This window comes from Phyllostomus discolor, chromosome 7, assembly GCF_004126475.2.
Source record: "Phyllostomus discolor isolate MPI-MPIP mPhyDis1 chromosome 7, mPhyDis1.pri.v3, whole genome shotgun sequence".
Taxonomy (NCBI): Eukaryota; Metazoa; Chordata; class Mammalia; order Chiroptera; family Phyllostomidae; genus Phyllostomus; species Phyllostomus discolor.
In genome coordinates this window covers 124,489,492-124,514,578 of record NC_040909.2, presented here as the reverse complement: position 1 = coordinate 124,514,578, position 25,087 = coordinate 124,489,492, and the positions used below count along the sequence as shown (strand labels likewise).

General features: G+C 45.8%; 1 protein-coding gene across 1 annotated transcript in view; it reads left to right on the top strand.

Moving 5' to 3' along the window:
- Positions 1-20,223, top strand: part of EXT1 (exostosin glycosyltransferase 1) — a 268,291-nt gene extending 248,068 nt beyond the window's left edge. The window contains exons 6-11 of the mRNA XM_028533538.2: positions 2,397-2,515; positions 4,215-4,310; positions 9,069-9,158; positions 14,256-14,416; positions 16,631-16,802; positions 19,746-20,223. Of these exons, the coding sequence (XP_028389339.1) occupies positions 2,397-2,515; positions 4,215-4,310; positions 9,069-9,158; positions 14,256-14,416; positions 16,631-16,802; positions 19,746-19,931 (824 nt within the window). The 3' untranslated portion in view covers positions 19,932-20,223. The remainder of the gene's footprint in view (positions 1-2,396; positions 2,516-4,214; positions 4,311-9,068; positions 9,159-14,255; positions 14,417-16,630; positions 16,803-19,745) is intronic.
- Positions 20,224-25,087: the final 4,864 nt, after the last annotated feature.

Genomic DNA, 25,087 nt, shown 5'->3' with positions numbered 1-25,087 from the left:
AAATCCTGCAGAGCATTGCGAAGTAAAAAAAAATTTTTTTAAATGCCTTTCTTATCTGAACAGCTATGCTTTACATTTAGCAGAGTCAATTCTTTTTGAGAACTAGGCTCCCCATCTTGAACATGGCAATGGGTTAGCTATACTTTTAAGTCTCATATATAAAATGGAGCTAGAAAATCTCACCCTAATATTTTTTCACAGCCCCACCTTCTTTATCTCATACCAAAGAAAAACTAATAAAGGGAAGGAGGAAGACTTAAGAATATACGACAAGGGAGATACGTATCACTCATTCGACATTTATTATGCTTCTCTTGTATGCTGCGTTAATGCAGTGCTAGGTGATGGAGGTAAAAACTCAAATGAGACACAGCATCTTCTGTCAGGCAGATTTTAGTTTAATACTAATGGGGCAAACGGAAATGGGTGGAGGGACAAAGCTCTCCAACGTGCTGCCGTTACTGCCGTAGATATTTTTGTACTTGGGGCCGCAGCTGCTCTGGTGTAACATCGTGGGCTTGTCCCACCATTCCATTCCAAAATTTAGAGACCCGGGGTAGGAAAGCACCTTTCAAGTTGATGGGGCAAAAGGATTCCTAGATTTTTCTACCCAATGCTGATATTCCCTTGTAGCTCTCTCACCGTCTTGGGAGTTGTACATATTTAGCTGATAAGAACCTAAAAATCCATGGCCTGAGGTAGCTATCAGTGACAAAGAACCCTTTAATCCAATCCAACTGTGTCATGGAGACCATATCAGAATCAGGGACTGGTCTACCGTGGGTAGCAATAAAATTTCTGTATATTTCTTGTGGAGCATTAATATCTTCATTTGGAGTTAGCACATTGGAAGTGTATAAATGATGCTCAATCTTTTAGAAAAAATCAAAAAGCAGTGACTCGCCTTCACTGTTAAAAAGCAAACCCCTCTGTCGCCTTTATTCTTCTTACTTGACAAAATCTTGAATGTATAGCTTGATAGTGGGAAAGTTAGCTTCTTTCTGACATGCAATTAAAGTGCTAATCGTATGATATAATTTGCTCTACAAACATTCATATACTCCTTTAATATACATAATCTGATTCTGACCTTTATCCCGTCAGTATCAAATCTTAAGACTTAAATGTCCCTGCACTCTTTTGTTCATGTGCAAGCTACTAAAATGAGAAATCAGGGCGTCTAAACCAGTGATGTTTTAAAACTTTGTTTAGCCCTGGCTGATGTGGTTCAGTGGATTGAATGTGGGCTGTGAAGCAAAGGGTCACGGGTTCAATTCCCAGTCAGCGCACATGCCTGGGCTGCAGGCCAGGTCCCCAGTAGGGGGCTCATGAGAGGCAACTACACATTGATATTTCTTTCCCTCTCTTTCTCCCTCCCTTCCCCTCTCTCTAACAATACAGAAATAAAATCTTAAAAAAATCCCACAAAACTTCTAAAAACTGATTTCCAATTTCACAGTGAGGTCTTACGGGAATACTTATGTGGGGAGAGGCCATCTCACTTTCTCTTTGGTGACAGCTTTGCGCAGTTATGGTACCTTTCTATCTCAGGCTTCCGAGCATACAGTTGGCTGAGGTCTGAGTCACATACTTTCCTGTCACCTCTGTCATTGCTGCATAAACAAGATTCTTGTGAGTGTAGAGGCTTCCACTCCAAAATGATGCCAATGGTGATGGTGGTGATGCCAGCAGCTACCAAAGACTGACCACTTCTATTTGCCAGGTCCTGCTCTAAGCACTTTGTGTGCATTAGCTCATTTCATTGACTTCTCATAAAAGCCCCATATGGTTGCTACTGTTATTGTCAACCCCGTTTCACAGCTATGGAAGCACGGAGGGTTAAGTAATTTTTCCAAGATTCCACCACCAGTAAGTGATAAAAAAAAAAAATGGCGCCCAAACCTTAGTCAGGCTCTGGATGCTGTTCTTTTAACTTTTACCACTTGCTAGTTGTTATTAACTACATAATTAAGAGTAAGACACATGCAGACACCCTGGGAGAGAGCACTTTACTTAAACCCACATTGAGATGTAAGTGACTAGGGTAGACCCTTTATGAGTTGAGAGTGGGGTGTGTGTGTGTGTGTACAATTAGACTTTGGGTGCCTACAAAGCAGAAGGGAGATCAAAGATGCATCCCCAAGGGAGGAAAAGGGTATCAAAGGAAAAACCTGGAAATGGACATTGAGCTGTAAATTTCCCAGGACTGTAGACTCAGGCAGCAGTTAACCAGCAGCTTTTCACCTTGGTTTTGTTCTGTCAGGGCCTAGGAGGCGAAGGAAAAATATGCTAGGAGGGAACATTAGCTCCGGGGTGAGGCAGCGGAGCAAGGACCAGTAATTTCCTCAGTCTCGTTTTTAGCGCCTCATTAGGCTCCTCTCCCCTTTCTGTTGCAGGTTTAAAGCCCCCCTCCAAGTTCACTGCAGTCATCCATGCAGTGACGCCTCTCGTCTCTCAGTCCCAGCCAGTGTTGAAGCTCCTCATGGCTGCAGCCAAATCCCAGTATTGTGCCCAGGTGAGTGGGGGTTAACCTGCCCGCTCCTGCTTAGTGGACTAGAGACGCCCACCCCTTACCTGCTGCTACACACGTTGCTCCCTGGGACTCATTAAACATCGTGTCTCGTGTCCTGTTCCTCCCGTGTCATTTGTCATGCCTTGTTATGCCCTTTTCATCGACGCAGAGGTGCTTGGAAGTGACATCTGGCACCGGGAATGGGTGGGTGGCGAAGAGATCTTTGCACTGGGGTCAGATTAAAAAATATATATACAACAACATATTTTTTTAAAGAATATATAAGCACCTTATTTTGTTTTTAAATGTCAGAGTGATAAAGTAATATCAGAAGTGCTACTGGGCCCTTGCTGGCGTGGCTCAGTGGATTGAGCACCAGCCTACAAACCAAAATGTCATGTCACAGGTTCGACTCCCAGTCAGGGCACATGCCTGGGTTGTGAGTCAGGTCCCCAGTTGGGGGCGTGCAAGAGGCAACCAGTCGATGTGTATCTTGCACATTGATGTTTCTTTCCCTCTTTTTTTCATCCCCTTTCCCTCTCTCTAAAAGTAAATAAATAAAAATTTTTTTAAAAAAGAAGTGCCACTGGGAGGACCCAGAAAATTAAGTTTGAACAGAAGAGACAGACTTGTTGCTGTCGGGAGACATCAGCTTTCCCGCCACAGCGGTCATGACCAATGACACTGGGGACAGAAGATTAAATTAGCACTGACAATGTTTTGCAAATCAGTCTCTCTCCCATACACCGTTATTAACCGTCGTTTTTCTGATTTGCAAATTAGCTTATAGCAGAAGGTTTACAAATGAGGAAAGAATTACGTCAATAATTTTCAAGTGTACATGTTTGAACGAAACACATTGATCGGAAGTAATAAAGTCACATGAAACTAGCAGCCGTTCTAGAGAACAGAAAACATGAGCTCATGCTAGTTCTACCTTGAGTGGCTTTCTTTCTCTCACAGGGCCTGGTGTAGCGCAGGTTCACAGCGTGCGTTCCAAATCCACTGTAATTTGGCCAGTGTTGTTACCTTACTCACCTCTCATAAGATACCAGAACTCAGAAAATCAATTTAAAAACAGATTCATTAAAAACAATAAAACCTCAAGAGCTACTTATTCAAATCAAAAAAAGAAAGAAAGAAAAACATTTTATTAAGATCCAGCAACCCTGAAATTACTTATTTTCCAACCCCCTTTCTCCACCCACCTTGATGTAAATTTTTTTTAGGTTAATCTTTTTGTCTTCTCTCTCTCTTTCTCTTGTTGTTGAAATGATCAGGTTTGGAAGGTTGTGTGGGAGTGGACTGGCTTTAAAATCAATTTTGACCCTGGCTGATGTGGGTCCGTGGATTGAGCACCAACCTGTGAACTAAAAGGTTGCTGGTTCAATGCCCAGTCAAGGCACCATGGCTGGGTTGCAGGCCAGGTCCCCAGTTCAGAGCGTGTGAGAGGCAGCTGATTGATGTTTCTCTCGCACATCTATGTTTCTCTCCCTCTCTTTCTCCCTCCCTTCCCTACTCTCTGAAAAATAAATAAAATCTTAAAAAAAAATAAACTCAGTTTTGCTGTCTGCCGTTCTGCCTTGCTTGGATGTCTGCCTTCTCTCTCTGTCCCTGTCCCTCTGTGAGAAGAAACGTTGGGTTGGAGGCCTTTATAAATACATCCTTACCAAGCCATCTCATGATTCGCTCTTCCTTTCAGATCATAGTTCTGTGGAATTGTGACAAACCCCTACCAGCCAAACACCGCTGGCCTGCCACTGCCGTGCCTGTGTTTGTCATCGAAGGAGAGAGCAAGGTAGGACCGGCGGGGGACCTAAAGGTGGAGTCGCCGCAGCATCTGCATTTCTCCGCGGGCTCCTGTGGATATGGGCCCTCAATGTCCTGCCCCTTCTCCTGGCCCTGCACTGTTTTTCCTAAAACTAGACCTGTCTCTGAATGTCCTCAGCTTTTCCCGTCAGAGGCTTTCAAATTAGTGAATCCTGGGTCCCTAATACTAGCTCTTTAAGAGATTTGTAAGCCTATACACACGTTTTTTTTTAACCTTCTTCATCTACAAAATGGAAATAATAACACATACCTCATAGGCTTGCTATTAGGGTTGAATGAGTTTGGAGCCTGGCAATAGGAATCCATCTGTGAGTGAAGAGGATGAAGGTGAGGCAGCTGATGATTGTATGGACGCACGGGGTTGGCTTCACTGATGAATCTGAGTTAGTTGTGTCTTTCTAGTGGTTATTCCTCACTTCTACCTGAAAAAGGACGTTTTCACCTTAATTTGTTTTAGTGTCGCCATCAGAGTCTGTCACGAGTGCTGCCTTGAGGGCCCCTTGCTTCCGTTCTCTGGTTCGTTTTGCCCAGGACCGAATGATCGCCTTCACCATCTCATGGCCCTTAAGGAGTCTCTTTGCTGGTGCTCTAAATTAATGTTGGAGGCCGTGTGTAATCTGGCCTCAGCCTGCCTTCCCCGTCGTCTGTCTCATTGCCTTTCCCGTAGACCCTGTCCTCCGAGCGCGTGTGGTCATTCACAGTTACCCGAGTCGTCCCGCATCCCGTCCTGCCTCTGTTCTTCCCCCTTTGCTGTCTTGGCCTCCCCCTAGTTCTTCAGGTCTGTTGTCAAACTTACCAACCGTCTTTTAAGCCCCTGTACACATGCTACCTTCTCTTTGAAATTTCTTCCACTATTGGAAGCTGGAGTTGAGTTCTTTCTCTAGCTTCTGCTCATTGCTCAATTTCAGATCTTACCATTGTGAAAAATTAGTCACTACTAAATGAAACTGAGATTGGTGAAGCATTGTCATCTAAGAGACTTCCTTTCTCAGTCCCCAAGAGGTCATGTCGTGAGAGATTGTCTCACACTATGTAAGACCTCTTTGAGCTGGAATGCCAAAATATCAATAGATGGGATTGAACCATTTGAAACCATCATTTGACTCACTAAAAGTGGCACTGTCATATGGTTCACCATAATACAATGAAAATTGTAACCGCCACATGGACAAGGTGATCAGACCATTGCCTATTCAGTTCCAGCATATGAGGTCCTACTGTGCGCTGGTTGCAAAATGTTGGAACACAGTGGGGAATGTGACAGATACAGTCATGGCGTTCTTGGGGCTGGACTCCAGCAACACAGTGGCCAGAGAGCTGCTTGGGAAGCATTTAATGAGAAAGGCAGGAATTAGAATAACTCCATGCCTCCTGACATCAGTCTCACTTGCTCTCATGCATCCACGTCACCATAGGTGTGGCTTCACAAAAGGGACCAGCACACAGAAGTCTCCTGTATCTGTCCCCCCAATTCCCGCTCCTGAGCCCCTGGACAGTGCTCAGGTGGAAGCCGTTAACTTTGAACTTTGGGATTCTTTGTATTTATGCTTCCATGGGTGACTAGAACTTCTTCTGGTAGATAAGTCTTCCTTTGACTATGTCAGGATACTAAAAAATGATCCAACGTGACTGACTCACCAGGAGCCATTCTGACTTCTATGGTTAGTATTGCATTTGTATGCACAGACTTATTGATTGGTTTTATATTTCTCCTCTTAGCGGGGAGTCTGGTTCCTTTACTTATAAGATGATGATGATAACAGTAGTGCCTATCTCGTGGGCTTTACAGATGTGTCTGTTAAGATACCTCCCATTCTTCCAGCTAGATGTACATTTGGGCTTCTGGCCATTTGTTGAGTGCTAGCCGCCCCCTCGGCCAGCGCTTCCAGTGCATCATAACAGTGCCTTTCCCCTCGCTCGCACTGCCCTGGAGCTGCACCTCCTGCTAAAGCACTTGCATGTGAGTTTTGCTGCAGCCTCTGTGTTCTAGGGAACCAAGGCTTGAGCCTCTTTTGAGGATTCAGTGAGGTACTGCACTCCAGGTGCTTAGCCTTGCACTTCTTACACACCAAGGGTTCGTTCATTCAGTAAATGTCCACTCTTCTGGGAGGCATCGTAATGCTACGGTTTATTTCGTGGGCTCTAGTGTCCAACGTACTTTTGTGTGACCTAAGGTGAGTTATTTAACACTCTGTGCCTCAGTCCTCCTTTAGTAGATGGAAACAGCCTTCATACCTAATAGGGCAACTAAAAGGATCAAATGATATGATGCTGTATATGTAGATGGACTTAGAAGTGTGGACGAGCACCCACATGGGAGGTGCTCAGTTGTGCTTTGTGTAAGTACTCATGGGCATACCTTCTCCATTAGACAGTAAGCTGCTTGAGTCTTGGCCATTTCCTAGCCATGCTCGTTAATTCTAGAAGGGTTTGGGTCGGGGCCTGGTAGCTAACTCTTTTGTAAAGGACTTCCCTCAGATTGCCCCTGTGAGTACGTGGGTTCCGTTCATGCTAATCCATTCAACTTGCGGAACGGAGCTGGGGCAAGGTACAGGAGAGCCTCTGCTTTCTACGCTGGAATTTCGAAGTGGTCGGCTTAGGGGCTTTTATCCTCTGTTGAGGAAGCAGGTTCAGAAAAAGGAAATGGGACCTTTTCAGAGCAATGGTTGGGCCCGTGATGGAGAGGAGAAGCCGTGTGCCCTTCTCATTCCCCAGTGCCATCTCCGTGTCTAGCTTGAGTTTAAAATTGATGTGTCTGCTGCTTGGGCTGTGACCCCCTATTTTGAATTTATTGGCCTTGTCTTTGCAGTGCCCCCCAGTACACTTAACAAGGGGAAGGGCAGGGCGTCACTGGGCTGGCAGCTCCCAGTGTCTGTGTTAGTCAGCAGACACGGAAACGGGATCAGGAGCACTGCTTCCGGCTGAGGTTTCTGAGCACGGTGTGTGGGGGGCTGCCGATCACTTTGCATTTGATTATTTGATTGGATTTTGAAAGCCTGAGAAAGAAGAAGAACTTGACCTTGTAGACAGATCTATGGGAGCAGACCCTGAAGCCGTGATGCCGAAGGAGTGTCCCCAGAGCTCCCAGGGATGGGCTCCAGTGGACCCCTCCTGTCCTCCCAAGTCACAGGCCCCCCAGCAGCTTCGCAGGCAGGCACACCCCGTCGGAGACGAGGCCTGTGGGAGAGCCGGTTCTTGGCGTAAAGACAGCTTGCGCCTCTTTGGAGTGGGCGGGCTGACCCTCACATGTGTGCAGAAGACAGTGTCGGCAGCCAGCTCAGGTGTCTGCCTTTTCCCTCTGTGTCCAGTGTCCAGTTGCTTCCCTCCATGGCTTCTGCGCCTCGAGAGGTGAGGGTCAGAGTGGCTTTTCTCTTGGGTTTCCAGGTATGAATTAGGGGAGGATGTCGTAACTGTTGTGACAACTTCCCGAGGAAGGTGGTGAATGTGAGGTTGCCGTGTGTCCCCCAGAGTCACCTGTGAGGTCCTTTTCAGACCCGCGATGGGTGGTATGTGATAGTTGAGGACCTCAATCTAGAGAATCACACCATCCGGGATGAAAGTGCTGGTGGGCCCATCAGGGGGCAAGACACGTCACGTTTCTGTGCCTTCGTTTCCTCACCTGTGAAGTGGGGTTGTTATAAGGAGGAAAAGAGGTGACGTAAAGAACTGGAAACATTCCCTGGCACATTGTTAATGTTTCAGGCTTGTTGGTCATTCTTATGGTGTAATCATTCTTACGATTTTTTCTATGGTGTGTTCAACACAAAGATTGAAGGTGTGGCTGTCACAGAGTCATCTCTCCAGTGTCAATTTTCTAAATGGTCCCCTCGTCCCAAAGCTCCCCGCCACACACAGCTCACCATGCAGTACCCAGGAGTTGCCCAAGTTTTATTCACATACTACCTTCACGATGCTCCAAAATCCATGCACCACAAATGCTATTGTTTATTTAATATTTTTACTCAGCTTTTCTTTTTAGTGAAAAGAAAATGACTTTATTATTTATTAATAAAATGACTTTTATTATTTTTAAATGACTACGATGTCTTATTGCTATAGCTACTGATATGCATGTATCTATATTTTTCTGATCTGTGCTAAAATAAGTAACTAGTAGGATTTTCAGGTGTTTGTGCGCGCACCTCCAACAATGACCGGGCCCTGTCCCGGTGTGCTCCCCACACTTGGAACCGTTCGCTCCATCCGTCTGCTCTTCTCCGGCCTCGGGTGTTGGTTCTCTCCCCTGTGCCTTTGCATCCGCCGAGCGCTCTGTCTGCGACGCCTCATTTCTGTTTACACCCGGTGAATTCCTACCCATCCAAGCCCTGCTTCAGCGGCCCTTCTTCTTGGGGGGCTGTGTCCGCTCTTCCAAGTGGCTGGTGCAGTATCCTCCGAGCTCCCGGCGCTTTTCACATCAGGCGAGGACCGGTCATCCCGATCTTGGTCTTTGCAGACTAGGCGCTCCTCCCGCACGGGGAAGGTGTCTTCTTCACCTCCACGCCCTCCTTAACTAGCAACGTGTCTGTACCCAGTAGGTTCCCAAATGGCGAAACCCAGGAGTCAGCACTGATGAGAAAAGGAAGTCTTCTACAGTGAGGGGCGACTTTGTGCTAGAATGTTCTTTCTGAAGGTTGAGGCTCGGGGAATCGTCTTGAAAATAAAACTTGAAATTTACTTCCCTCTCTCCTAATTGCTTCCCTTCTGCTTGCTTTGTGGTCACTCCCAGGTCATGAGCAGCCGTTTTCTGCCCTATGACAACATCATCACAGACGCAGTGCTCAGCCTGGACGAGGACACCGTACTTTCTACCACGGAGGTGAGCGCTTCCCCCCCCCCCCCCCCCCAAAGAGCAGGCGGTGGGCTCCTCGGGCAGCCGCACCACCCCAAACCCCAAGGTGCCAGTGCTGCTTTCTCCTGCGCCTTGGCCGAATCGGAAACATTTTTCAGAACTTCCTGCAGAGTTGCTTTTAATCAAGCCAGTGCCTGTGAGCACCTTGCCACCACCTGGCACCTGATGAGGGCACCTTCCCCTTTGTTTTCCCTGCTAATTGGCTCCTCATTTGCACGGCTGAACCTCACCTCTCCCCTCCTGCTTGCCCTCATTCTTTTTTTGTTCTTAAACAACACAGCTGCCGGCAGGTGCACAGAAGAACCAACGGGAGCCAGGAGGCGGGAGGGGGCACCTGTTTAGCATGATCTCAAATCCAGGCTGCCCGGAGCAAGCAGTCCCGTCCTTCCCCAGTTACCTGAATGCCGGTGTGGGCGGGTGTGGCCTCTGTTAGGGAACACTGTACTGGGCTCCAGAGGCAGCTTTCCTGTCCTGCTTTAGCGTGCTCGTTCCCATTCACCCACACAAGAGCAAACAGTTTCGCTTTAAGGCCGAGATGGAGATCCCTGCTATTTCAGACATTCAGGTATTTGTGCCAAAAATAAGATTGCACAGAGAATATGTGAGGAGGAGGAGGAGGAGGCGAGAGAGCAGAGGAAAGATAGATATGGTAGAAAAGCAATTTTTACAACTCGAATGAGTATTGATCTCCGCAACCTTACTTTAAGCCATACGAGGGACCAAAGACAGTTATATAAAAATGTAGTGTATTCGAAAATGCATTATTAATGGCAGCCGCTAAAAAGCGTGGAGACTTGGCTACTTATACTTTCCCCTTCTCCCTTCCTTTTGTCCCTTTTATTCATAATCATTTTTCTTTCAATTTACATGTGGGCACTTCCCAGCATGTACTTTTCTGGAAGCCAATCTGGTCCGAATGGCCTGCTGCCCACGTAGGCAAGACTCGATGTTAACCTGAGCTACCAGTCCCGTTGCCTCTTGAAATTCCATGTCGGCTCCCAGTGTCCATCAGATGGAGCTGAACAAATGTGATATGCAAGGGCAACCTAACTAACCCCAGGACAAAACGTGCTGGGCCTCACCTTGGTGCAAGGCTTTCTGTGTAGCCGAAGCTCTATAAATACTTGGTGAATGAATGATCGGAGAGACGCATGCTGAGGGGATTAGCGTGTGAACGAACACACAGCCAATGGCGTCCTTCGTAAGTCGGCAGGAGGAAGGGGTCGGGGGAGAAAATGCACTTGTGATTCAAAGGGAAAGACCTCGATGGAATACAGGGTAGGGACACCCCACTCGCGTTTGTCTGCTGCTTCCCGCAAGGGAGGCTGGCGTCCCAGGAGCACATTCATTCAGCAAGTAGTTATTGAGGGATTTCTTTGTTCAGGTCTGCATGCCAGGGGCTTTGATTACACAGTTCCTGCCCGCGTAGCCATCAGAGTCTTGGCAGCAAGCAATTCAAGCCACAAGGTGCAAATGGAGGGGTTTGGGGTTATTCAGAGAGGTGGGTGGGGTTCAAAGGGTGGCACAAGAGGTGGTGAGGCACCTGGAGAGTAACAAGAACAGGAAACAGCTCCTACCCCAGGCTTGAAGGAGCTAGGGAAGGAAATAGTGTTTCCAGAGCCCCCAAGAGAAGGAACTGGGGAGAAGAGGCTGCCCTACGAGGGAGCGATCATGGAGGGACGTGGCGACTGTCGGAAGCCTGGTGCCAAAGCTGGGGGCACCTCTCCCTCTGTCTCACCTCCATTTTTCTGCGGAAGGCTCCCCCTGACCTCACGCAATCAGCCCCCCGCCAGCAGGGAAGACCAGGCGGTGCTGGGCACAGGGTCCCAGCATCTCAGGGTGCGGAGCATGGCAGAAAGGGGCAGAGAGGGGATCTCAGAGCAGACACAGGAAGGCATCCCACGGCGTGGTGGAATGCCGGTCAGGATAACGACAGCATACCCCTAAGTCATTGTCCTATTTCCTGAAGCACTGATTCATCATCGTACATCTTCCCCTGGGCACAGGGCGATCAGGGTCACTCTGGGATTTGCTGTTCCCTGTCCCGCGGTCAGATAACACTCCGCTTCTGGGATGTGGCCGTGTGCTGGTGAAATTATTTTCAAAGAAAAGCAGCCCTAGCCACTCGGTGTACACCGGGAGGAACATGTGTTGGATGTGAAGTAATTAGAACTCAACGTGGGTTGAAAATCATATGCAAATTTAAGAGGCTGGCAGTCTGGTTTGCCGATGCGTGTTGATCAGTGGGGCGGTTGTGTTGCCTGAAGTGGTCCAGGACAGAATTTCTCTCTTCTCTCCTTTTTTTTTTTTTTTTTAGGTGAATAGATGCCGGTTCGCTTTATTTCTTCTCTAAGGATTCTTAGCTTGTTTAAATGTCTCTCTAGTATTCGGGAGAAATTTTTACACAGCCTCCTTGAAAGGGTATTAGATGTAGTTGGTTTATAGTTATTTACATGTATCTGGGGCGCAGCAAATTCTCCAAAGAAAACAGCTGTTGGTTTCGAAGAGAAAAGGCCACGCGCTGACCTTTGCCTTCTTTGGTGTGCTAATGATCAGCGTGAGAGCAGGACTCGCAGGAATCCCAGCTTTATCTGAATTTGCTTTGGAGTCCCTTTGAAATGACTTGAAACGGCTTTGAGATAGTGAGGAACGCACGTGATGAAAACACCCCATCGGGCTCTCTGGTAGTTTCCAGCACACGTGTTTCCTTCTCAGAGAGTAACGGAAAACCCCAAAGAGCACCGACAGCCACAGCCAGGCGGGTTTCTTTGACGACGGGCGGCAGAATATACTGTCCCCGCCCCCCCCAGCGGCCTCCTGAGCTTTGAACACCGCACACAGCATGCAAGTTATCACAACCCGCATGTTCTCGTGTAGGGGAATGGAGCTACCTTGTTAAGTCCCTCGTAAGATAGGACACCCAACTAGATGATCATAAGAAATGGAATTGACGGCTGCTTAGAAAAATGGTAAGTTCTAAGCCCCCAAAATTCAGAGCTAGAAGGATCCTGCAGATCACATGGGCCAGCGTTTCCCAAAATGTGGTTTGCACACATGAACTAGTTTCACATGGTTCCTGGCAAGCAGGTGTTTGATTTTGACAAGTATCCATGTCCTTTAGTGTTTGTTAGAAAATACTGGGGCCAGCAATCAAACCTAGGATTTCACTGACATGTTTGCCTGGAATAAGGCCTGTGAGGGGGGAAAAAGGAGTAGGCAGTTGAGAGAAAAATGTTAAGTCAGTCATTGAACGTGTGGCCTGGGAATGTGGCAAAGACAGGGAGAAATGTTACACATGCGATGAAGGCTTGGGAAATTCTGAGCTAGGCTTCTTTGCTGTGTCTTTTCTTTGAGTTGACGTAAAAGTCACATGACATAAAGTTGACCATTTTAAAGTGTATAGTTAGTGTCATGGAGTACATTTACAGTGGTGTGTGGCCACTACCTCTGTCTTACTCTAAAACATTTTCTTGACCCAAAAAGGAAACCCCACACCCATTAGTCAGTGGTGCCCTAACCTTAGGAAACACCAGTCTGTTTTCTGTCTCTGTGTACTGGCATGTTCCAGACTTTCATGTAAGTGGAACCGTATACTGTGTGGCTTCTTCTGTCAGCGTAATGTTTCAAGGTTTGTCCATGTTGTAGCGTGGATCAGTAGTTCATTCCTTTTTAAAGCTGAATAATATTCCATTGTATTACTATACCATATGTAGTTTGTTTATTCATCAGTTGGCAGAATTGGGGTTGTTTTCACCTTTTCGCTGTCAGGAAAAGTTAGTTGCTCCGCTCCTGAACGTCTGAGAAATCGCTGTGCTGAGACTTGAACTATTGGTGGAAGAAATGAAGTTTGTTTCTATTGCTCATCAAGAAGAGTCAGAGCAAAGGTTGTAGGGGGAGTGTGGAGCCTGTCTGAGATAAATTGCCTTCCGCACCGGAGCAGCAGAGCTAAGGGAAAGGCTATGGAAACAGTGCACACTGTGTCAGAAAGCGCACGGCCTGGGTTCAAACGTCGGCTCTGCCACTTGCCATCTTGGACGGCTTACTTGAACCTCCACGGACCCGCGCTTCCCTCTCTGTAAATCTGAGAATATAAAATTACCTTTCCGCAGACATAGGATTCAACGAGTTAACACATCTAAGCACCGATACCCATTATAAGCATTACACAATTATGAGCATTCTGTGATTCTTTAACACTACTATTTTATTTTTACTTTCTATATTATTTATTTATCACCCATGAAATAATCATAGAAAGTATAAGACGTGAGCTTACACATTTGAAGACAGACTGTTGGCTAATTATAAATGTTAGTTTATAGGATTTTCAGGGCTACCTGCTTTGGGTTGTTGTAAGCGCTGGGAAGTCTTGTAGCTGCATTTCCTTTAAAATAATCCCGTGGTTTCCCTTGGCCTCGTCCCCACTTACTCTTGGTGATTTTTCACTGTGGATGCTTTTTCTAGGCCTCTCTGGCACTACGCGTCTTCAGACTGAGAGGCCTGAATTGCTGCTTCTTGATGATGTCTGCGTCATGTTTCTGTTAGAACTTGGGGGTTGTTTTAAACATCTTTTCTCTGGCTCTTAAGAGGACGCTTTTATTTTAGTCCCTTTGGCTTTGCTGTGTGCTGGTTCTGGTATGTGCTGTACATGCATCCCCCGCCTGTGTGCGTAGGAAATCTGCTCCCGTTTATAAAACAGGTGCGTTGGAGCGGCCCGTGAATCAGCGGCCGTGTGTGCCGTCGGGAGCGGGGAGGAAGCAACTGTTTTTGTTTTTTTTTTTTGACTTGTCGTGTAGCTTGAACAGACTGGATTTCTAAAGGACTCACCAGCCAATGTTTTTCATTTCTGCAGTGATCCGAAGTTTCTGTAACAGAAGACATTAAAATGTGCATAATTATGGGGCAAAATGTCAAGCAGTCGGTTTAATTTGCTGATGAATACGCGGAACCAAAGTTTCGCAACGGGCGCGGGTTCCGCGTTGGGAATCAGCAGCGGGGGCAGGCGATGTTTGTGGGCATGGTTGACCCTGCTGATTGCTTGTGTGGCCTGTGTTCTGCCTGCAGGTGGATTTCGCCTTCACCGTTTGGCAGAGCTTCCCCGAGAGGATTGTGGGGTACCCTGCACGCAGCCATTTCTGGGATAACTCTAAGGAGCGGTGGGGCTACACGTCCAAGTGGACGAACGACTACTCCATGGTGTTGACTGGAGCTGCTATTTACCACAAGTGAGGAATTCACACGTCCCGCATGTTTAGATTTCTCCATACTCCTTCTGTTAGCCTCTGACTGCCGCGTATGTGGGAGCTTTGGCCGAATCTTGTTAACAGCATTAAGGGAAATTAAGTTGCATCCCTCTTTTAAGATTTGTTGGTGTAACTGGCATGTGTCTTTGAGACCAATAAAATCTCTTGGCTTATTGCATTTCCAGAAATTAAAGTAATATCTTCAGTTCCTCTGAAGTGTGGACATCGCAAGGGGTATTGAGTAACTGAATACTTAGAATACCAACAACAAAAGTAAATACTTAATTGAGTCCCCCCCTGCCATCCCCTGGCACTGTTCTGGGTGCTTGGGATTTACCATTGAGTAAAACAGAAAAAGTGCCCCATCTACGATGGTCTTACATTCTAACGAGGGGAGATGCAATATGCATGCGGTTCTATAGTATGTTAAGGGGAGATGTTACATAGCACAAAGGCAAAGCAGAGCAGGCGAAGGATTAGAAGAAGCGAAAGAGAAAGGGCAGATTAGGGGGTGGTGCTCCTCCTGCAGCAAGTGGGATTTGAACCAAGGTTGGAAGGAGTAGAGCAGGGCAGCCAAGAGGATGTCCGTAGGAAAAGTGTTAAGGCCTGGGAAACAGCTGGAGCAGATGCCTCGAGGCAGAATATTGGAGGAATATCAAGATCAATGTGACCAGAGTGGAGTGGGAAGCAGGTGAGGGAGGTCGTGGGAGCCCAGGTGAAGGACTTGACTTTCCTTTCAGTGACGTGCGGTTTGAGCAGAGCAATCTGTCTTAGCTTTAAGCATGCACTCTGGAGGCCGTGCTGAGGGTAGACTGACTCTAAGGGGGCCAGGGTAGAAGCAGGAAGACCTAGTGGGAGGTGAGTGACAGTATCCAAGCCAGAGATGGGGGAGCCTGGGGCAAGAAAGTGAGCCATGGAGGTGGTAAGTAGTGATCTGATTGGCATACTTTGAAGATGCTCCAGCGAGATGATATCTTGACAGATTGGATACAGAAGGTTTCTGACCTGAAGAACCAGCAGGATAGAGTAGCTACCAGCAGATAGAAATAGCTGTAGATGGCATAGGTGTTAGAGGAAATGCAGAAGTTGGTCTTGGGCTTGGTAAGACATCCAAACGTGATGTCGAGAGAGGTAAGGGATGGAGATAAAAATGTGGGAGGTGTTTGCATGTATGGTCTTTTAAAGCCAGGGGACTTGGGTATGATGGCCAAATTATTTAGTGTTCCTGACTTAACACTGAATGAAATCCCCACTCTTCTACCTTGGTAAGGGGAACACACCAATCTTAACCTAGTCCTTCATAGTGAAGAATAGAGGATCTTGCCGTATCAAAGACAGAGCTGGAAATGCATGTGTTTACACACATTCAGACTGACTGAGTCTTCATCTCAGGAGTCTGCCTCTTGGAAGTTCGTGGTTCCCTTTCTTCTTGCCACTGTCACTTAATGAATCGGATTCATTCAAATGATTTTTTTTCTATAAACATATACTCTGTGCCTCTCCAAAATATAGTAGGGTGAAAATAATTCAAATTAATATAAGTTCTCCATAGTGATTGACCACCAGATTAGTTAGTATTGAAATAGATGGTTTATAGGCCACAGAACTAAAACAGTATATTGGTGGATTCAAAGTTACGGGGTTGTCTTAAGTATAGTTCTGATAAAGCCAATAATTAAAATTGTAAAGCAGCTTATAAGGATACCTATATTATATGTAAGTAACTTCTTGCCATTTCAGTATTCTGTTTCTCACCAACCAGCGTGCTATTGAAGTTAGGCTGGGCAAGCTGTATCTGCATGTTTCTCTGTACCTTTATCTGCAAAATGAGGGTAACAGTAGTATCTACATCATAGATTCCTTATAAAAAATAGATGAAACATTCATTGTGAAGCACTTTAGAACATTATCTGGCATGCAGAGTGGGACGAAAGTAGGTTTACAGTTGTGAGCACGTGAAATGCAGAGTTTATTCTTGTATTATGTATTACCTATTGTATTCTTTTCCATACAAATAACTGTAAACCTACTTTTGCCCCAGCTGTATGGTAAGATCCATATAAGTCATACTTGTAATCATCATCATCTGTGACATGTTTGGGGATCCAAAGAATGGGTATGTGTTTTCTGTCAAAGCAGACCACCATATGTATGTATAATGATGCTCACCCCAGGAAATGTCTTTGGATTTCACAGATATTATCACTACCTGTACACCCATTATCTGCCAGCCAGCCTGAAGAACATGGTGGACCAACTGGCCAACTGTGAGGACATTCTCATGAATTTCCTGGTGTCTGCTGTGACAAAATTGCCTCCCATCAAGGTGACCCAGAAGAAGCAGTATAAAGAGACAATGATGGGACAGGTAAGAGAACGCTCCCCCTTGCTCCGCTTGCTGCGGTTCACCTGGAGGTAACAGGGACTCACTGTTCCTCTAGGAAGCACAATGAGATGTATTGAAAACACACATCCAAACACTCTGAGGGAGGATACACTTGGCACGTGGATAATTAGGAGGACATAAGTCAAGGAGATCTTTATGTCAAGAATATAAAAGCTTTCATATGACCTACAAGGTGGCATCAGAAAGACACACCTTCTCTAGAGTTAAAGAATTTACGTGAGGTGACCATCAGTGCTTTATTTAATGAATAGCCAATAATACTCTCAACACAGCCCCCAGGCGGTCGCCCGTGGGCTGGACAAGCACCACGTGGCAGACCAGGCATCACAGTGCTTGATTTCCAGTTCCGGAGCCGGCATTTATGAGCTGTAAGCAAGTCGGTTGCCTTTGGGAACTCGGTTGGCTCATCTTTAAAATGAAAATGGGAAAATCTACCTCCGAGGATGAGATAACATGTAGGAAAAATTTTATAAAAGTAAAATATTGCATGGAGTCATAAAAGTTGAGCATTAAAGATACTGGCAAGGAAATAAAATCCAACCTTCTCTTTTTACAAGTAAGGGAACTAAGACCCAGAGAACTTAAGCATATTGCTACAAGTTGCTCAGTGTCAGAGACAGCACTGGGAGTTGAATTCCGGGCTCTGTTCTTTCCGCTGCTTGGCCTTCCACCCCCCGGGGGCCAGTGCAAGGATGGTCTGCATCTGCGGAAATTCGTCATTCATTCTGGACAGGCCCAGTGCTGTGAGAAACAACTCAGAAGTCTCAAGTACGGCCTTTTAGATCTGCCCAAGTTAAACCAGAGAGCATCATCCAACAGGATTTGAGTCAGCCTTCAAGGATGTATTTGAACATGGTTTTATCAGTTCCCTTGTCTAGGGTTTTCCATTTACCATGCTCTAACAAGTACTGGAAGTCATACAAATCTAGCTTTTGTAAAGGAAAACTCAGCCATGCCTCACAGTCGATGGTTTTTTATTCATTAGGTTTAGTAAGAGCAACACATGTATAGGCTTTTCAGTTCATGGATCTTAGTCATTCCACAGTTACTGAACATGCACAGGTTGTGTCAGGCACTGTGCTGGGCCCTGTTTCTGACACAGCTGCTGTCCTTAGCGAGCAAAGTGTCCAGTAGAAAATTCTCTTTCTCTCTAACAACGGAAAGAACAAGCAAGACTATTTCTGTCATTGAGGCTGAAAGGATGTTCACACCCAAGCAAGATATAGCGAGTGTCTACTGTGTGCCCAGGCGTTTTCATATATATTATCTCAAGGATACAACATTCCTTTGTATTATTTTCTCAGAGAGTTCTGTGAACTTCCCTGAGGTTAGGTGCTGATTAGAGGTAGAACTCTAATGACACATGATCTCTTTGGGGTTGGTTTTAATGCCCTTCTCACAGATTTGCCTAATGCTATTGAACCAATATTTCTAGTACTTTTATACATCCTCTGGGGACAAATCTAAATTTAGCCTTAGGTCTCACTAGATGTGTCTAGTTAAATTTGTACTGTATTTGCCCCATTCTTCCCATCAAGCGCATTTATTTATTAAATGTTTGTATGACTCCTGAAATAAATGAATGTCATGCTTGAAGATTGTACTTTTATTACACTGGAAAGATATCTTCTCTACTATGTTGGTTGACTCAAAATAAAATTTAGAGACAAAAAAGGTACTTGAGTAATTCAACAGACTTTTAAACGAATTATTTTGAAGAGAAAATAAGAATAAGCCTAAGCTCAGGACAGCATTCCCCTTTGCATAAGAGAGCATTTGCCAGAAGGAAGGGGGTTCTTCCCTTTCGGGAAGGAGTGGGCCAATCAGAAATGGCCTGCATGCTCACGGCAGTGTAGGGACAAAGTGACAGCTGTCTGCCCTGTCATGAACCCAGATGGTCAGCTTAACGTGACTTACCAAGCCCAGTCAAGTTCTGCCCCTTCCCAGCCCAGAACAGATCGTTTTAACTTCCCCGAACCTACTTCCTCACCGATGGAGTGTGGGTGCGACTCCCTAGGTAGGGAACTTGACCACGTTGTTGTGAGGCTCAAATGAACATCGAGAAAACACTTTTTACAAATCACCTTCTGTTTGTTTTTCTGCTGCCCAGTACTCGGCATTTGTATTTGCCTTCGGCGGTTACTTTCAGGCAGGTTGACGCTTGTTTTCAAGTGACCCTGGGTGATTTTCACAGTCGTATGTACCTTCCTGTGAAAGTATTTTCCAACAATGTGTGAGGATTGAAGCACAGTGACCTCACGCACGTACATACACATCATGAAACGGCTGCGTAATGACGTAAACGTGCTGTGTCTGTTCCCACAATTAGGCAACCCACCTCTTCCTTGTTTCATAAAAACGTGGTTTTAAAGACATTATGTATAGTTCATCTGTTTGAATGTCAGCATTCAAGTCATTTAAGGCTTTCTTTTAAATCCACATCAGTCATTTTCATGCTCTAAAAATATTTAGCCAACCTTAGAGGCAACACAGAGTGCTCAAGAGATGGTATCCATCCTTTCTGCTTACCCAAAATCAACCGAGTAAACAAGAAAGTTGTAGAAAACTGCCTTTGAAAGTGCAAACACATTGTTAGTCATATCTGAGTTTTATACTTAGTGACCACAGTAGCTGTAAAATTGGTAAGTCATTTACCAAGCAGGGAATCAGTCGTTCAATGGGGATCGTCGTTCGTGTGTGTGCGTTTAGCATTGAGGAAAGTTGCCTTTCTTGAGAAACCCAGGACCGGTGCTTGACTTTTCACCAGGCGCAAGGACGGGGGTCTGTTGTCCAGGCCAGACCCCGAGGTCTGCTGCGTGCCGGGGAGGCTGACGGTTTTCTGCAGTGTCGCCATCTCACCTTGCACTTGGCTCATGGTCTTCCTTCTCTCTCTCCTCTCCCCAGACTTCCCGGGCCTCCCGCTGGGCTGACCCCGACCACTTTGCCCAGCGACAGAGCTGCATGAATACGTTTGCCAGCTGGTTTGGCTACATGCCGCTGATCCACTCTCAGATGAGGCTCGACCCCGTCCTCTTTAAAGACCAGGTCTCTATTCTGAGGAAGAAATACCGAGACATTGAGCGACTTTGAGGAATCCCGCCAAGTGGGGGAGGGGAAGCGAGAAGGGACCGGGGTCAAGCTGCTCTCTCTTCCCAGTGCAGATCCGCTCAGCCGCGGAGCCAGACTGTGCCAAGTATCCAAATAAACTCCCGTGAACGGAATGACGGAACAAAAACAAAAAAGGAAAGGCCAATGAGAACTCTCCTCCTGGCTCCTGGGACTGCACCGGACTGCTCCAGACTCACCTCACTGGCTTCTATGTCCCAAGACTAGGTTGTGTACAGTTTAATTATGGAACATTAAATAATTATTTTTGAAATGATTGCTATGCAGGTTTAAACTTTTTTAATGATCAAAACTATTAAAAACCAGAGTTCTTTCTTTAATCAAAATTGTGTTGGTTGTGACTGTGTCAAAGCTGCTGCTCCCCCTCCCACAGACACCGTGGCCATGGGTCGTGCGGGGTTTCCTGTGGTTATAAACGCTCAGACTGCATGGAAAACACAGTAAGTCACTCTCCCCAGTGTCAAGAAATAATTGAGCGTAAGTTAAGACAAGTTCATTATTCAACATTGCCAGTGCAAATGGTTTTCCATTTGCAGATCTTGGAATCTGCAGATCAACTTGAACTTTTATCTCTAAGATGTTGCTGCATGAGAGAAAGTATTATGGCTTCTAGGTAGACAGTTCTAACGGAAAACTTTGAGATATGTAAGTATGGTCATCTTTTTCATTGGGGGGTGGGGGTAACTAGGACCAGCTCAGTTTGCACAAGGACCCATCCAGACGATCTACCGGCCAGCATACTAGTGAGACGGGGGTGCTGCCCCAGAGCAGTAGCCCAGTTCTTGTCCGAGGTGAGTGCTGGACTAGACATTCAGCCACGGGCATGCGTCTGCTTAGCGCTGGGGAGAGATTCGGTTTAAAAGCAAACAACATATGTTGAGAATGAGTATATGGAGAGGAAGAGATTATTTGCACAATAGGCTCTTTTATGTTTGTGAAAACCTCAAAGTTTTGAGAAGCTTCTCCATCGAGAAGGAAGTAAGAAGGGGTCAGTTCTCACCATTGAACATGAGGATTGCCCAGAAGTAACCTCACCGTTAGGACCCTGATCCCATTTTCAGTCAAACGTTGTTTTGAGCAAGAATCTGGCACACAAAATAATCAGAATCAAATGTGAACGCTGTTTTATTTCACTTTAGTTTTTAAATCTGGAGCCATTCAATTGTGCTTCTCATTAAAAAGAACATTTCTATCCCTGCAAATGCTGCTTTGAGCTTCTGATTATTATAAAATTGCAAAATATAAACTGAAAAAATGTATGAACATATATGAATACGTATATCACTTAACTCCATTGTAAATGATGGAGCGGAGACTTCTGATACCAAATACTTTCTTCAAGACAATAGAGAAGAGAAAGATATTATTGGGTTCTACTATCTCTTATGTGAATAGACAACCCCTTCAGTTTTTCCTCCCTAAACTCTCCTACATCTCATACATTTATTCCCAGTGTTCTTTAGGAGAAGATTTTATCCCTGAATTATGTTCAAATAACTTCAAGTGCTTGGCTTCGGTCAGTGGAAACCATAAATCCAGGAGACTGTAACTCATCCTTGCTCTGTGGACATGTGGACGAGAACAAGGACCTTGCCAAGAGAGTGCAAGGAAGGACGGTGCTGTAAACAAGTGAAAGTAGGTGCTTGCAGAGGTCCAGAGAGGTGACTGAACGTGCACCTAGGGGCAGAGCAAAGAGCAGACCCACGTGCCCAGACGCTGCGCTGGGAGTGGCGGGCAGGTAATGAACTTCAAGGCAAGGGGCTTTCCCTGCGGCCGCGTGACTCAGAGCAGCTCTCTCCTCCACTATGACCCAGCCTCATCTCACTCTCAAACATGCCACATTTCTTCTAAGTGGGTGTGATGATCTCTTATGTATTTGTTGGAAAATAGTTCGTAAGTCCATGGTCCCTGCCCTTGTTTCTTTCTATCAACCGCCCAGTCTAATAGGTTTCGTGCCGTTCAAGCTGCAGCTCTCGGTGACTCGAAGGGGTAGCAATTAATCCTTATTCATCTGACCTTTGCACATTTGTATTTAAATTAACTTTTTTGGACTGCCACATTATTCATGTATCTTTCTCCTTCGCAAAAATGAATGCAGTGTTTTGCCCAGCGACTCTAAGCCAACTTAAAAAAACTCATGGTGTCATCTTGGCTTGCAGAGCAGCACCCCTAATTGTAGCAGACAGGCACATGATTGGATTCAGAAAACTGCCAGATTTACCTGTCACAAAGCTCACAGGGCATGTTCTCCACACGATGTATGTTATGTGTGGGTGGGGGGAGATGGCGATTATACATGAGAACAGATTCTGACATACTTTTCAGCCACTTTAAATCTCCATGATATCATTTGATGTCATTCTCTCAGAAAATCTCTTTGGGATGCTGGCTAGGATGTTCTTTCCCTACTTGGAAGATACTGCTGGGAACTGAACAAAGCCTAGCAAGTCAGTGAGACCCAACAGTAAGACGTCATTTTAATTCACTAAGGAAAGAGCTATAATTCGCTGCAGCAAGTTGACAAATCATGGCCATCTCTCTGGGATGTCAGGAGTTACCTCTCAGCCAACTTGAATGATAACCAGAGGTCCCTAAGTGAGCCAACACGAATTGGTAAGAAGCCAAGAGCAGGGAGTGCAGTGCTGACTACGTAATGAATTGCATGCAGAAACTCCCGAGAGGACTGGACCACTTACGATTTCCACATAGCGCCTCTCTCCAGTTCCATGTTAGCACACATGATCTTAAACATATGTTCTTTTTTCAGATGGTGTATGTGTTCATATAAAGGAAAAGTCTTATGCTATACTTGAAATACATTACCTTTGTGGAAAACAACAAAAGGACCCACCATTGACACTGTACGGAAAAATTCACAAAATAATCATTGTAGTCGCATAATGAAAAATAACATAGGCGGGTCTACCCGGACATATGGGCATCCCTTCCAGTAGGATGCTTCAGAAGGCAGTGAAAGCTCTGGTACCCGGAATCTTCTGTGCATTACAGTTTCATTTCTTCTTCTTCCAAATGGTGCTCAAAGAAGGATCAATCTTGGTTGCTTCCTTCAACTTTCCTTTAGGAATGATTTTTGGTTTTCATTTCTAGTAGGTTCTGGAATACCTGGTCACTTGAAGAGATACTATTCAGTGGCCTTTCATAAAGGTTACTGAACTTGAACCAGGGGTGAGATGAATGAATGTGGACAGACCTATATACTGTTTTTTTTTTTAAAGCAGCTCTTGATTTAAGAACTAATGAAATTTTAATCAAACTTGTTTAAAGGATAAATGTGGCCAGGTGAGAATCTGAATAAGACTCTTGCTAGACAGGCTGAATTACGGATGCAAAAGCTAAGGCAAACTTCTCAGGTTTCTTAAAAAGTACCAGCTGTTGCTATAAGCTTTCAAATATAAACACCCCTGTCTTGTAATAGTTAATACATTCAAAACGTAGCTGGTACATCGGGACCTCATTCGCTGAGTTCATTTACCTAGCTTCCGTCTGTACCAACTGTGGACGAGGACCTCACACACAGAAGGCGTTGTCATTCTGGGCCAGATTTAACCAAGAATGTTCTTTTCACTGCTGGCCCCGCATTCGCAGGCAGGCTTGATGGCGACAAAATTGTAACTTGAGTCCTCGGTGAGTAAGTATTAATAAAACCTGCTGTGCCAGACTCATCTCCCTCAGTCTTAGAGCTTCCGCATGGAAAACATTAGATTATTCCCTGACTCCAAGTTTACCTTTAAAAAAGGGGATCAAGAGGCCTAAGCACAGAGTCCCTCCCATTAATTCAGTAACACCATGCAGGAGCTCTGGAAGCAAAAGCTACTCGTTACAGCATCATCTCAATAATAAGGTGACTCCCGGAAACCAGCTCCCCTCTCTGTCCTTTCCAAAAATCAAAGGATTGTGCTGCCGTGATGGTTACACAGCAGGGCTTGTCTGTAGTTGTCCCTGATCTAGTTTTAGTAAGTTCCGTGTGAGGAGCCCGGAGGAGACGGCCCCTGCCCAATTAAAGAGGCGAGGAACGCGGAGACAGCTGTGCCCTCTGACGAGCATGGATGGATGGTCTCACCCTCGTTTAAAAGGCAGGCCAGCCAGCCAGCCTTTCGGTTCCTCGATTTTTGTCACGATTTGCCTTTTAGGCCTCAAGGGCCAATTGATTTCTGCAATAGCTCTTTGTTCTTCTTCAGGAATGCAGCCCTTTCCCTTGGTTGTAATTATCACTAAAAGCAGGGCCATGTACACGACCTGGTGACTGTGTAATGAACCTTGTCTATTTGTTTCGAGAGAAAAATATGTATATGACCTGTCGAGAGGCAGAAGAAAAACATGGAAGACTGGAACACTTTTAAGTGGCAAGTTGTAGAGCAAAAAAAAAAAAAGTAGACCTTATTTTGTGTATGATGTACATTTGAGAGAGTTTTCGAATACATTGCCCGCGTTTTTGTAGTGTCCCTGCAGGTTTTTTCTGGAGTGTGTTTTCCCCATTTGTTAAAGATGATGATGATGACTTAGTCCAATTAATCCCTGAAGTGTGAGAAGATACAGAGCCATAGATCTTGATTTAACTTCCCCAACCTGTGTAACTGTATGCCTGGGTTTTGCCATCCAAATAGATTGTTTTACGGAGAGTGTCACCAAAGACTTTTTCCTTGCAATTTATAGAAGACGCCAAAAGAAATTATTAATAAACAACGTGACTTTTCATCTGTGTGGTTTTCATTCCATCTCTCCTGTTGAGCCCAGACAGATGCCCGTTTTCAGGGGGAGACAGAGTGCTGGGGAACTCGAAGCTTGCACGGAGGTGTGGGGGGAGACGGGCAGCTGAGGCTGGACTGCGTGTGCTGGCTGGAGGGCCAGGCTCGCAGCCGCCTGGGGCCGCGGGGCGGCCAGCAGCAGCCATCTTCCAGGCCAGGTGCAGCTGGTGCCGCTGGAAGCAGGCCAGAGCGAGAGGTGGTGATGTGCCCAGTTCACAGCGTTCCTCCGCAGGGACACGGGGACAACATGGCAGACCGGGCCCCAGAGCATCTGGAGCCTGACAGCTGTGGTCATTACCCCTTTTGGTTTCCACTACTGCATAAAACTCATGAATTACTGGCTGGTGGTGCATT